At 46.3% G+C, this 15331-nt stretch overlaps 1 protein-coding gene across 2 annotated transcripts in view; it reads right to left on the reverse strand.

Moving 5' to 3' along the window:
• Nucleotides 1-3449: 3449 nt before the first annotated feature.
• Nucleotides 3450-15331, reverse strand: part of grin3ba (glutamate receptor, ionotropic, N-methyl-D-aspartate 3Ba) — a 123816-nt gene continuing 111934 nt past the window's right edge. For both annotated transcript variants that reach the window (XM_086049373.1, XM_086049372.1), the window contains 4 exons: nucleotides 10884-11035; nucleotides 8509-8673; nucleotides 6287-6354; nucleotides 3450-5762 (listed from right to left, as the gene is read on the reverse strand). In XM_086049373.1, the coding sequence (XP_085905499.1) occupies nucleotides 4826-5762; nucleotides 6287-6354; nucleotides 8509-8673; nucleotides 10884-11035 (1322 nt within the window). In that variant the 3' untranslated portion in view covers nucleotides 3450-4825. The remainder of the gene's footprint in view (nucleotides 5763-6286; nucleotides 6355-8508; nucleotides 8674-10883; nucleotides 11036-15331) is intronic.

Below are 15331 nucleotides of genomic sequence, written 5' to 3' on the forward strand. Positions count from 1 at the left end.
GTCGCATCACTCTTTGTGTTTATACTACGGCAGTGACCAACAGGGACTCTTAATTGGGTGCTACGCCACTTGAAAGCGTACATCAACAGAAAAGCTTTGTACTTCCTGGTTTTGTTGCTAGGCAGAATTAACTGGCCAATGGCAAAATCCCTTTATGTCACGCATTGCCTTTTTCACCCATTTGGGCCACCACACAAAGCTCTTGCCCGACTGCCAACTACCACCATGACCAACAGGAACTCTTAAATGGGCTGTGACTTGTTACATCACTCGTTGCTAGGCAGAATTCGCTGTCCAATGGCAAAATCTGCTTAGGTCACGAATTTCACTTGTTCACTTGAATTTCGCGAGGCAGTTTTGAGGGGTCGAGTGCTAAGTCATGACTGCCCAATTGGCCGATTAAAATTAGCTGATCTCAACGCAGCTTAAGATAATGAGAGCAAAACATCGCCGTGTAGGCTTACGAGACACATTTTGCCATGAAACCACTGCTCTGTATGAAACATAAAATAGGCAGCGACCACCTATTCTTTGTGATTAAAAAAAAACAACAAAAAAAACACATTTCTAAAGAAATGGTCGCTACCCTCGGTGTCACAACTGGAGTGTGTGTGTGTGACATTCCCACGTGCACACACACACACCCTCCCGGACGGGATGCTAATATCTGCACATTCCCAAGTGCTTCAACACACCACCCAAAAATAAAGCACCCCCACACTATGAATGGGGGCGCCACATTTATCCCGCCTGTGGTTGCCAGGGAGTTTCTCTGTGAAGGGGGGCGGGGGGATGTGGTCTCCGTGGGCTCATACACACCCTCGCAGCCCCCACCCTAACAAACACACACACACACACCACATCCAATAAGGGCCTATGCTTGGTCACAGCTGGTCAGCGCTAATAAACTCATCACTCCTGTTTACCTAGCAGACAAAGCACATTAGAGGCCAACATATGAGAAGTGGCAGTGCTTCTAAATGCCAATCAAAAGTGAGCGTCGCCATCTTTGCGAAGGAGATTTTTTTTTTTGGCTATTGGATGTCATGAGCCGCTGTACCTAATAAAGTGTCCGGTTGCCAGAGCTGCCGCCTTTTCCCGTTGAGCCCATTTCAAGAGTAATTGGTTGGTTTCCTTGTGGATGGGGGTTTTCCGGGCGGGAGGCGGAGGGTGTACATTGGAGGATTCATGAATTTAATTAAAATTATTCACGACTGCGGCTCACACATGTGATCCAATTACATCGCCGAAGCGTTCTCACGTCCTTAGCAAGTAACTGAAATTTTATGACTGGGTACCAGATATAAAACACAAAGGGTTGTTTTTACCTGGTGTGTGTGGTCCCCACACCGTCATAGGTCCCGCAACGTGGCTGTGTAAAACATTTGTCCCCACCAATTGAGGAAAACAAGAATACGCACACACTTCACAGATACAAAAACACACTCATGCATGCGCAATCTTCACAGGGAATCTCCCGGTTCCATAATATCTGATGCCAGATTTGTGGTCCCCACTCCACGATCGATTGCATCAACATGTCCTCCCCCAAAACACACAGAGAATCAAAAACTTCCCAGAATAGCTAACGCATTCATAATATTGCGTGCCTGATTTGTGGTCCCCACACCACGTGACCGTCAACAAATGTTCGTCCCCAACAAGTGGAAAACCAAAACACACCTATCGCAGACACCGCCAGAATCGCTTGCGCATTCATGAATTGGGTTATGACTGATTTGCGGTCCCCACCCACTAGCGACCAGTGATGTGACTTTGTAAACAAACATTTGAGGCTCTACACACATGCGTAGCATTGGAAGTATTGCCTGACAGCACACCTCAAGCGCAGCTGACACATTTAACCGACCGCCAGTGAACACACGCACACAAACCAACACGTACACACAATTGTGCGATTGCTTGGCGACTGATTTCCCCTTTTTAGGGCCACCCAGCACATTTTCAAACAACAACAGCACGACGTTTGTTACATCACGACAAGCACAACACAATAGGGATGCGGGAGCAGCGACTGATGGGCCATATCGGCGAATAAACATCTGCACGTCAAATGTAGAACGGGACACTAAATCACATGCATGCTTGCTCTCTGTCCCGATGCACCGCACGCACTCCGGTCTCACATTACGGGAGAATCACTGCAAGGTGAAGAGAAGAAACATTGCTCGGGCGACACTCGGTGGTAAAAAGATGTCATTACAACATCATGATACCCTACAGAAGGACCTTGCTTCACATTTTGGCTTGCCTGATTTGTGGTCCCCACACCACCATTGGTCTCTGTGACATGAGTGTGTAAATAAGTGTTTGTTCCTACACAGAAGTGAATACCAGGACACAAAACCCCCTCACAAATCTACACCTTTAAAATAGAATTTATGTTATAGGTCGCCTGATTTGTGGTCCCCATGCCACAATAGGTGCATGACATGACTGTGGAAACAGATGCGTTCATTGTGTTTCATTCAGCTATGAATACAAGAACCTGCAAATAGACAAACTTCATAGATACCTTCAGAATAGCATCAGTAGCTACAATAATGATGCTCATTACTTGATGCATAATTTATGGTCCCCACAATGAAAAATGTCCCTATAAAGTGACTGCGCAAACAAACTTATGTCCTCACCAATTGATCAGTAATAGAAAACACATACATACAGACTTGTACCTTAAAAGTAGCATCACACCCGCCTGATTTGTGGTCCCCAATCTGCAATATGTCCCTTTGACAAGACTGCAGAGAAACTTTTATCCTAGTATAGCCATAAATAACAGCACACACGTATGTACAAAGCTCACAGTATTGCCCTCGCTATCATATTATGGATTGCCTGGTTTGTGGTCACCACGACATAACTGTGTAAACAAAGTCTTGTCTTCACACGGCCATGAATACCAGAACACACATTTTACAGAATACCTCCCAAATGAATACTATGTGCCCCCTGATTTGTGGTCCCCACGCTGCAATGAGTCCCAATGATGTGAAATTATGTAAATAAAACTCACCAAGCGGCGAATACCCGACAGACACACACCAGATTAGCCCCTGCACTCATATTATAGGTCACCTGATTTACGGTCCCCCAAACCACTTGTCCCCATGATATGAACGTGTAAATGAACTTTTGTACTCACATGGCCATGAATACCTGAACACACACCTCATCAAATATCTCGTGTATTTCATGTGTCGCCTGATTTGTGGTCCCCACGCTTCGACGGGATCCAATGACATGAGTGTGTAAAATGTTGTCCTCATCAGGTGACGAATACAAAAAACACACATACGACACTTTCGTAATAGCGCCTTCGATGGCATCGTGGAGACATGATTTGTGGTCACCCTCACCATATCCTTGGGCAGAATTTAATTGGGCATCGTGCAGATGGAGCAAATACAAGGATGAATGCTTAGAAGTGAGATATCACCTTTCGTATGTATAGAAATGTTTATTTCAAAACATGGAATGGCCCATCGCATAAAATCTCCATAAACGTGGTTACAATTTTCTCTATATTCCATTGATGAAACGTGTTTTTCGTCGACGTTGTTGCACGGCGCGCTTTTATCGTTGAATGCTAAAATAGGTTCTCATCCTTGTCAGTTATGAGCTGCGCTGTTCTCCCGTGTTTAAAAGCCATCAGGCGATGTCCTCGGGTCCAAACATGGTCGTAGTAGTACTGCAGTAGTATTGCACATGGTCAGCAGAAAATGGACCGAAGGAATCCACAAAGGCCTTCAAACGTCTCACTTTTTTTTTTTTCACCCCCCTTGAAAAATAGATTACTTCACAAAATGTCCTCCGTCACTTTGCAAGGCCTCCATAGCGGCGGGAAGAAGGGCAAGGGCGCCTTCTAGTGGTCAAATGCAGAATGACAATACTGTATTACCTCTGATAGCAAAGTATGTATATAACCCCCCCCCCAAAAAAAATTCTACGAGAAGAGAGGCATATGTTGCATTCAGGGACATGGTACAAATGATAAAAATCATAAATCATAATACACTCTATATCATTCTATTAAATATTTTGAATAAATATATAATAAACCCATCAAAAATGAATACAAAATTCATCCAGTGTAATTACTTTGATCATTTATGTAATTACATATGTTATTTGCAAAATTTCAAGATTTTTATCTGGTTAAAAATTCATCATAAAATATCATTCTAGGCTTCTTCATTTTTATTATTCTAATATTATTATTATTATCATTATTTGTTTTAATGGATTTGGGTTGGGAGAAGACATTATTTTTTGGTCTTTACTTTCCCACCCAAACAAAATCGTGTTAAAAATTAATCATTTGTGAACTTGGGAAATTTTCAGCACAATTTATTTCATTTATTTTCATGTTTCCAATCGGCAAAAGGGAAATTTTGCTAAATTGGTCAAATAAATACAAACTTGCATGAAAGCATCATTAGTTCAATTAATGATGTAACCATTTAAATTATTCAACAGTTCACATTATGGGAGGAAAAATAGGAATGTGATGATTATATTGGTCGAACTTCAAAATATATAATCAATAAATAAAATGAATTTAATACAAATTATTGTCATTTGTATTCACCAAGTCGCTATTAGCATTTTATTAGGTTGTGTGCTCCAGCTGCTGTGCTTCTCAAAGCTGGTGAAAAATTTGGGCGCATTATAGTCGATTTTTGGACTAAAACGCAGAAACGAGTCTGCTGTTCATAATTTTCTGTAACAACTAATAATGCCCGTCTTCCCGCGGCTACGCATTCATTCCCCCCCTCCCCACGAGAGAGCGCCTCAAATCAAATCAAGCCCCGCCCCCTGCGTCTGATTGGCTGGCTCTCGTCCTCTCCAAAGTGTTGAGAACGCGCGTCAGGCTGGCCTTCTGCCGGTCGAGGCTCAGAGTGTTCCTAGCCGACTGGACGGCGCCGGGCTGGCCGAGCCGACTTCGGTCCAGACCGGCGGGAGGAGCGCCGCGCGACTGGCCGGTCCGGTCGTCCGTCGGCGGGGGCGCCGAGCCCGGCGGGGGCGCCGAGCCCGGCGGGGGCGCCCGCCCTCGGTCCAGGCTGTTGATCGTGTTCAGCGGGGCGCTTCTCCCGAGCGCGGCGTTCCCGGGAATGGCCCGCTGAGGCTGGTTGTTGAGAGCCTGTCCGCTTCTGTCGGGCTGAGCGGCGCTGCTCTTGTCCGTGCTGATGGTTTGGACCCGCTCCCGCTCCCGCTCCAGGCCGCTGTCCCGGCGCAACGCCCCGCCGCGCTCCCTCTCCAGGCTGGTCTGGATCTCCGCCCTCCTGGCCAGGGCCTCCCTCAGCTGATTGCGGAAGATCTCGATCTTTTCCTGAAGCTCCTGGAGCTCCCCTTCCCACAGGCTGGTCTGGCCGCCCCTCCCCCCCGGGGCAGAGAGTACCAAACCCGAGGACGCCAGCGCCGAGACGGGACCCCCGTTGGCTTGGAGGCTCAGATTCCCCAGGCTGGGGAGACCCAATCCGCCGAGGCCCAGCCCGGGTCGGCCCACCATGCCGGGGCGTCCCCGCACCGAGGCGGTGTGGGTCCGCAGCCGGTAGCTGTGGAGGGTGTCCAGGTCAAAGTGCACCCGCTTCTCCTTGGGCTCGTGGGACGGCGACGAGGAGCTGCCGCTGTCCGCCGCCGAACTGGAGGCGGGGAGGGATTTGGGCGGGGACGGCGGGGGAGGCTGATGATGCCGCTTCCTGTGCAGGCTGCAGTTGTCCGAGATGCAAGACGAGGCGCTGGCGGACGACGGGAGGAGTCAAAAGTTAGATATACGGAACATATCGCCGCACATTTGCCGCTCGGGCCAAAGCAATGAGGGCTTTTCGCACTGCACTTAGCACCCGGCAACATCGTGGGAGGACGCAAGCCGATGTCAGGCGGGCCCGTCCAAAAGGTGCTGACAGAAATTGAGCAACCAGGAAACATAAGTGCAGTGTGAAAAGGCCCATTAGAAGCTGAGGTGCGCCGCTTCAACAGAGCAGTGCCTAGCCACCATCTTGTGGCATCTTGATGGCAAGAAACTAGGTTCAAAGTGAGCCCAGGAGCTTAATTTAGACAAAAGAAGTGCTTTGCCGCAATCTTGTGGCGTCTGGGGTCCAAGGAACTGTGCTGAAGTGAGTCGAGGCACTTCATTTAGAGAAAAGTAGTGCTTTGCTATCATCTTGCGGTATCCTGATGTCAAAATTGATTGAGATAATCCACCAACGATATTTCGATGTTTGTGAGGTTTCCAAATGCACCAAAGCAGGAAGCTACTTACTTTTGTTCCAGACCCGTCAGCTCTTTACCATCGTCCTCATACGCAGTGTGGAGAGCTCGGTGAATTTTCTGGAAAACGATAACACATTTTTTTTAAAAAAAGGACTCAAAACCGAGCACAATAATAAACTCGTCTGACTGACTGATTGATTTTTTGGTGTCTGCCTTGCTTACGTACGCCCGCACACAATGACAAAATAAACCTGACTCGGGATTTGGTAGCTCGAGGACAAGCCCGTTTTTGCAGGACCTCAGGAATGAAAAATGGCCTAAACCGAATCGCACAAATCATTATGATATCTAAAATGTCAATAAACACAACGGCAGATAATCGTGTCACGCCACCACGTTGCAACGCCGAAATACTGGCGAGGAGGACTTACTCAACGTGAGATTTTTTTGCTGGGTATCCGTGGCTGGTATCGGCACCCTTCAAAAGTAACCCGATACCTTGAAATAAAGGCGGCACGGGCCCGATACTTGCCACCGATACTCGGCCACCCCTAGCCAAGGCCATGACTGACCTTTCACCAGGATGAGCGCAGGTGCAAGAAATTGCAGAGTTTTTCAACGCGTTCTCCGAATAGAAATTTCAAGAGGGGCTTAACAATAGGAGACCGATCACTTCATCAGCTCCGAGATGAATCGAGAGATGAATTTATGAATTATGGAGAGCCATTATTCTCCTCGCGCGGCCTTTGAATGTGACGGCTCATAAAGCCTGCTTTACATTTTAATCAAATTATCCGGCGAGATCATTTGAGCTTAAACGCGCCAAGATGTGACGTAGCAGCTTAAAAACCTTTTTCTCGACGATGCAGCACGGAAGGGAGACGTGGCGCTTTGATATCGGAGCCGATTATGGGATGGATGCTGCAGGCCACCCTGAGGGGTTGCCCTTCTTTTGGGGGGGGCGGCGGTCGGGGCGAAAAGCAAGAAGCCTTGATGTTGTTGCCACCGCAAAATTTCTAATTATAACTCAAACCTACTGCCAAAGGCTTCTCATTTAATGGCGGGGCATGCGTGACTTTTACAACCTCCATTTTGTTGACTTTTTGTTGATGTGGCACACCATCAGCGCGGATCATTTCTCAATAAAAGCCTGCGCTGAAAGCTAGCACTTGAATAAGAAAATAAAATACCGCAATATTAGGTAGTCCTCACCCCCACCGTACAACACGATCAGACACAGGTGCACCGACGTCATGTTTGTAACTGTGATGTCGTAGTTTGCATTATTTTGGATTCGCTGGTAGGCGATCGCCAAAAGGAGCAGCCCTGGAACATTGCTGTCCAACCTCATTTACAGACAGTTTAAATGTCTTTCGATCCAAAATGTTAAGAATAGAAAATAATGAGCTACTGAATATTGTGTCATGGCATTACATAGTCATTACATTGTTATTACAACTGTTTTGGTGCATAATGAGTATGATGAGCGTACACAGTAAATGACTTCATCTTTAATCGTATCCATGAATAAAAGTATTGGAAATCATACTGAGCTAATGCATCAAGAAACTGCTTAGTTATTAGTGTTATTACAACAGCCAAGTAGGAAAAGTATATTATGACTAAACAAATGGTAAAAACACAGACAGCAAAGTAATTGTCTCCATACTTAAAATATTGGAAATCACACTGATTTAATGCATCAATATACTACATAGTTATTACAGTGTTATTACAACAGCCAAGTAGCAAAAGTATATTATGACTAAACAAATGGTAAAAACACAGACAGCAAAGTAATTGTCTCCATACTTAAAATATTGGAAATCACACTGATTTAATGCATCAATGTACTACATAGTTATTACAGTGTTATTACAACAGCTTGGTAGCGCTGGTACAACACGACTAACCACAGAGTAGATAATTTTGTCATTCGATTTTTTAATATGATATTCTATCTTTTATTGTGTAATAAGTGCCAAGGGACTGTTCTTAGCAGGGCTCGGTCCCTCTCGCCAAATAGTGAGAAACATAGCGTTAGACTAATTCAATGTCAAACATCTTCATACTTAAAAGTATAGGAAATAATAATGATCTAATACCCATAGTATCACATTATTATATTTTTTTTATTTCAGGATAAAAAAGAAAATTTCTGCTAAAAACTGTGAAGTAAAACCTGCACTGACAGGTTTAGGACAGTAGAGGGCGCACCTTACCTTCAAGAATAACAGCAGAGGCTGATGTAGTACACAAGTGTGTGCTCACCTGGCTGGTGTGCAGCCAGTACTGCAGCGTGTGTCTGCGGCGGAGGCGCGGGATGACCAGGTGGTAGAAGGTGTGCTCGCCCGCCAAGGTCAGCAAGGCTCCACCCACTCCCATGCACAGCAGCACAAATAGGCCCGAGAAGTGCTGGATGCCCATCTGGAGCGTCTGGAGAGAGGGTTGGGGGGGGGGGGGGCGGCCGGGTTGGCGGGGGTCGGCGGAGGGACAAGCGCACTTAAAATGGAGCTCGGCGCATGAATGAGCATAAACGAGAGCTGAGAGGGAACAAAAGGAAGCAGTCAGCGGGGAGGCGCTAAAAAGGAAAGTGATTAAAAGTTTGAGGAACGTTTGCGTTGGTCGTACTCTCCACATGACTTTTCTTAGTCGATACCAAAGACTGCAGCGGGTCGAGACTATGTCTCACCCCTCCCTGGTTTGGACTTGCTTTGGTTTTAGTCTTGACCCGCCTTGGTTTTCATTTTGGATTTAGGTTCAACCGGCTTAGTGTCTTGACTCGACCTGCTGTGGTCTTGGTCTTCACTCATCTTAGTCGCCACTTGGTTTTGATTGTCCTTGGTCTTCATTTCGAGTCAATCTCAACCTGCTTTGGTCTTAGACATGACACGCTCTCAACATGCCTTGATGTTAGCCTGGTCTCGGGTCTTGACTTGATCTCAATCCACCTTGGTCTTTTGTCTAAATTGATGTGGTCTCAACACACCTCGGTCCCTTGGTTCTTAGCCTGGACTGTTTTCAGTCTTAGACTCCACTAGTTCTTAGTCTTGACAGGCTTGGTCCCCTGACTCGTTCTCAAGATGCGTAATGTAATCTTAGCCTCAAATCATATCATACCGACGTGGTCTTGACTCGACCACTCACTCACTTTTCTTGGACTCACTCTTGACTCGACATGCCTTGGTCTGAGATTCAATTTGCTCCCCTTACCCTTGGCCTTAGTTTTTTTGTGCGTCCAACCCACGTTGATCCAAGTCTCAACTTGATGTCAAGACTCTGGCCTCGGCTTGGATTGGGTTTCGACACGCCATGGACGGGACGACATCATCCCGCCTTGATCTGAAGCTCAACTTGATCCCAATCCACCGCGGTCTTAGTCTGAATTTGGTTTCGGCACTCCTTCAACTACTTAGATTAGGTCTCATGCTGTCTTGTGGACTTGGTCTTGACTCACTTTGGTCTTACTCACAACTTGGTCCGAACACACTCTGGTCTCAGTCACGACTCGACTCGGTCTTAGCCTCGACCCGACTTAGTCTTGTTCTCAACTCCTCTTAGTCTCGGCAGAAAACCTGACTTTGTCTCAAGCCATTCCCAGACACACAAAAACAGAGACACACGCACACACCTGTCTGCCTTCTGTGACATCTTTATGGGTCGTGGGAGGGGAGGCAGCATCCTCTAAAGTGCTCTCATCAGGTTCCCGTCACCGAGCTAATAATAATAATATGTGCGACGCCCCTGTGATGCTGGCTGTGCAATTAGCCACGCGCTGACTCGGCGATTTTGTCCGCCAGGTGCTTAGCGTTTTCGACATCCAAAGGGCAATGTGGCACTAAATCCCAAATTGTTCCTAAATTAGCCCAAACAACAACCTTAACCCCCAAAGGAAGGAGAGAGCCGCGAGTTGTTGTTCAAGGTTCAGTTATCAAAGTCGAGTGCAGTAGCTCAGCAGATCCGGCGGATGACTTGACTATACTGCTAATATGATTTAAGAATCTATGCTAATAATAGAATACACGAATAATAAAGTGGATCAAATATCTAACTATACAAATCATTAAATCATCAAGATTACAGTTCCTCACTAGATCAGCAGATGGCACTATGGTGGAAAAAGTTAAATAATTAAAACACACTGAAGGCCCAAGCCTCAAAATAAAATAATCGCTCAAACTAAACAGTATTTTTAATAACTAAATATAATATAATAGCTTTATTATCAAATAAAAATAAAATAAAATAAAAACTATTTAAAAAAACGGTACTTTGACAAATAAACATTACAGTGATATAATAATCATAATATAAAATACCATAAATGACAGAACAATAAAATCTAAAATACATAAGCTAATATAGACTATTATTTATTCAAATAATTCTATGAATATAAATAAATACAAATGTATAAAATATTAAAACACTGTTGCCGAAAGAGTGCAGGAAAAAACGGACTGGACAAACACAAACAAAATGTTGCCTGCATCCGCGCGCGTCTACGCGTCCGTCTCTGTAATTGCGTGCGACAGTTAGCCAGAGGGAGCATTCTTTCGAGGAGTGTCGCTTTTAAACCCGGCGCACGAAGACGAGGGCTGAAGTCCCGGCGGCGTCCCCCAGCGCCCCGCCATCCCGTCACTCACCTCGGTCACGGCGAAGACGCGCTTCCCGCAGGGCACCACCTTGTACCATTTGTCGTGCAGCATGTCCATGAAGCCGTCCGACTTGTAGCGGCTCACGAACTCGGACACGTTGCGGGTCAGAGGCGAGCCTTGCGGCAGGCCTATGCCGTAACCTGGAAGAGACGGCCAACAAAACGGTCTTGGGAAAAACACAGTGCACGGACTTGTAGTTTTCCCAGGAAATGATGTACGGGCTGAGGATTTGTGGTAGGAATCTAAGCGCACTTGGGAGTGTTCTGCGATCAAGCAAAAAAAAACCCAAAAGCATCATGACCACAACTTTTGTCTTGGTCTTGGTCGAGTCTTGGTTTTTAATTGGTCTCAGCCCCTTAAAGTTTTGCTCTTCTCAATCCTTCAAAGTTTTTGCCTCGGCCTTGATTTGGTCTCAACCTGCCCTGCTCTTAGATTTGATTCCGTCTCAACCTCTTGAAGTCTTGGTCTTGACTGATTTTCAAACCCTGAAAGTGTTGGTCTTGACTTGGACACAATCCCAATCCCTTAGGTTATTGATGTGTACTTGGTCTCCACCCTACCCATGTTTTGCTCTTCACTTGGTCTGGCCTCTTAAAATCTTCATCTTGACTTGGTCTCAACTGGTCTTGGTCTTACCCTCAATTTGGTCTTAACCTCGTCTTGACTCCGTATCAGCCGCTCAAAGCCTTGGTCTTGACTTTTCAAAGACTTGGATTTGATTTGGCGTCATCGCCTTAATCTTAATCTTAATCTTGTTTTAACCTTAACTCGGTCCAAACCCTCAAAGCCCTGGTCTTGACTCAGTTCCACGCCCTTTAAGTCTTGCCCTTGCGTCCATGAAGTCTTCGTCTTGCGTCCGTCTCAAGCCTTCAAAGTCTTGGATTTCAAAATTATGCTTTGATTTGGTCTTGACTCCCCCAAAGTCTTTGCCTGGACTAGGTCTCGCCGTGTCACAAAGTATTCCTCCTATTTTAACAGTTCAACCTTGTCAAATGACTTTTCTCTCCTGAGTCCTACTTATGTGTGCTTATTATAACATTGCTAAAACCAAATAAAGTAACGGTGACCTAAGACTTTTGCACTACACACTATGAGAGAATTGTTGAGCCTTGGCGGAGGTCGATTGTGCTTGTGTGTGGCCAGCCATGCACTTTGACCATTTCCCGCCAGCGTGTGACAGCGAGGTTGTCATGTCGAAAGCAGCTGAGGCCTGCTGTGGTAGTTCCTGTGGAACAAAACCAGTCAGTCGGTCGGCCTCAATTAGCTAAAGGGCAGATGCTCTCTGAAATAAGATTTATTGGCTCACGAGGCTTCAGCTAGAATCCAAATCAAGCACTTTGCAGCCAAGTGTGGTGGGCACACACACGCACATGAGCGCGCACACTCACACACACAGTAGGTCAGTGCAACATGGTGGCCTTTTCTCAAAGCATGCTGGGCGGATAAAACACGCTGCAATATTCCAGCGCCAAGCACTACCGCCATTTTTGTTTTTCCACTACTACGGTTGTTCTCTGAAGATAATCTGTGCTTAAAAAAAATCTAATAAAAATACTGCTTGGTCATAGTCTCGGCTCTGTTTAACCTGCAATTGGGATCAATTCGCATCTGTTGTCTGTAGTCTCGACCCGCCTCGTTCTAAAGTCCTGACTTAACACCTCAAAGTCTTGGTCTTGGCTATTTAAAGTCTTGGGACTGACTCAGGCCTTGTCTACACGTAGCCGGGGTTTTCTAACAACCGTATATTCCTCCCCGCCTGCGTTGGAATACACATAAAAAAAAAACGCATCCGCACGTAACCGCGGAAGTGCGTTTTCAAACGCACGCCAAGCCTCTCGGCGGCAGCAGTTAGCCAAATACTGTCCATTCGGAAGAACGTCCGCCCTTTGACGTCACTTCTACGAAACCAAAACGCGGGGCGCCAAACCCGTTCAGGAGAACCGACAAGAGGTAAGAATTGCTTTTAAATTTTTCGCCGAGAAGCAAATAAGTAGGCAAAAAGCGCATCGAGAATGGCTATAACCAACGCAGCGCTGTGAGAATCCATGTTGACTCTGATGAAAACACAAGTCGCACCGTGACGACGTAAATCTCCGGGTCTAACTGTCTACACCAAAACGCGGATCCGAAGATTTCCGGAGATATCCGCAAATCTCCACTGCGGCCGGAGTTTTGCGTTTTCACTGAAAAAACTCCGGGGACGTGTGGATGATAGGGCTAACCGCAGACTTGTATCCGGCGTTTTCAAAAACCCCCGGCTACGTGTAGGCAGGGCCTCAATGTCATCCCCTCAAAGTATTGGTTTTGGCTCCAGTCTAATTCATAACTTGTTAGCTCTTTAAAGTCTCAGAAGTGACTCTGTCTCCTCCCTTCATAGTCTAGGTGTTGTTAATTGGTGTTTGGGCTTATCTAAGTGTTTGTCTTGACTCCATCCCGTCTCCTTAAAGTATTGGCCTTGACTTCATCCTGACTCCTAAAGTCGTAGTCTGGACTTTGTGTCAGCTTGTAAATGTCTCGGTCTAGCATGGATCTCTGCTCCTTCAAGTCTTGGTTCTAGACTTGTCAGTTCCCCCAACTCTTGGTCACGACTTGGTCTCAACTCCTTTAACGTCTTTGTCTTGATTGAGTCTCAACCCTTCCCTGTCTTTGTCTTGACTCAGTCTGGGATGAAGTGGTCATTTGGAGTAGTCCAACCCGAGTACTTATGCGAAGGACAAAGATGCCACGCTGGGAGACCGCCCTCTTTCTCTGACACAAACAACTGCAGGATGACCTTTGAGCGATGGTCCAATGATGAATGGCTATTCAAGTACGTAGACATCTGGCATGGACGTCAACACGTGTGCGGCACGAGAGATAAAATATTAAATAATTAGCAGATGTTCAGTTCCTCTAGTCTGCTGGATCGGAACACTTTTTGGCAGCTTGTTGTAATGCTGTCTTAAAGCAACAATGTACAGTGTCCTCTGACGCAATTACCGCTTGTATCTTCCCCATTTCAGTCTACTGTTTATCTCCATCATTCCTTTGCTTCCTCCCCCCCCACTCCCCCTCCTCGCTCTCTTATCTCCCGCTCGCTTTGTCTCATCCCGTCTCCTCCTCCCGCATCGTCACAGCAGACGGACGTCACGGTAACGGTCGTCAGCCTCGGTGTGCCCATTTATTGAACAAATGATGGAACGCGGGCAGGCTGACACTTATCATTCCTTATGGACTATAAAAGCCACACAAATCTCCCCGATGGCTACGCACACACTTCGGGTTTCAATATGTAAGACTTCTCAGCGGGCCCACTAATGGGAAAGAACATTAGGTAGACTTGCACGATCAAATAATGGTGCTCAGGTTTGACTGCCACTGTTAAAGACATGTTTATTGTTGGGATCATCATTTTGACCCCTTATGTGAAATCATTATTAGGAATACCTCTCAAGTCTGACGTAGTGCAATTCTACTCAGGACATATTGTATTTTTCAAACTGTATTCGAACACCCGTGTCTTTGAAGTCACAAATGTGCATTCTGTATATCTTTTTTTTTAATGCATTGCTTGTGCGTAGGGACATTTTAAGCTCGAAAGGTCACTAAAACAGATTTGGCTAAGGGTTGTTACAAGTGGTGTCACGAGCAAGTCCGGAGGAAGGAAACTGATCCATTTTGTTGGACAAAGAGCAGGGACAGAGATCACTCCTAAAAGCTCTATGTGCCTGGAATATAAGAGCAAAATCTTGATCGGCAGCTCTAGTTCCTGCCGGAGATAGAAGCAACATTTCTGAGACCAGACATCATCCTGTGGGTCCCCTCTGTCCAAGTCAGGGATCACCAACTCCGGTCCTCGAGGGCACCAGCAGGTTTTCCCATCTCCCCCTGCTGTAACACACCTGATTCAAATGTTCAGCTCATCCGCAAGCTCTCGAGAAGCCTGATAACGATCCTGATCATTTTAACAGGTGTGTTACAGCAGGGAGAGATGGAAAACCTGCAGGACAGGTGGCCTAAAGGACCGGAGTTGGTGACCCCTGGTCTAAGTGGTCATCATGGCGGAGAGCACCGTCCCCCTCGGGTGTGAGAAATGAAAACAGCTTACAAATGAAAAGGGACAAATACACCGGCCGGATGATCAATCATCATCGGGCACTGCGGAGGTCAGCCGCACGGGGTTCAATCGAGCTTCTATCCAGCGCGTTCCGAGGAACGTGGGAGTGACCGGGACAAAGGTGAAGCCGGCATCCGAGGGTTTGACGGAGGAGGCGGAAAAAAAAAATGTTACTGTGTGGGGAAAACAAGGATCCAAGATGTATCTGTCGGTAGAGAAACATCCCTACCATTGGTTTCTCCACCACAAGATGTGCTAGGAATAATTTAGCGAAACATCAGTCAAAGGTGTCTCCCGACTGGTGATCCTAAATAGTATTGTCGGAGGCGCGTAGGCAAAA

This window comes from Filicampus tigris, chromosome 13 (assembly GCF_054856515.1).
Source record: "Filicampus tigris isolate MCC_2025a chromosome 13, RoL_Ftig_1.0, whole genome shotgun sequence".
Lineage (NCBI taxonomy): Eukaryota > Metazoa > Chordata > Actinopteri > Syngnathiformes > Syngnathidae > Filicampus > Filicampus tigris.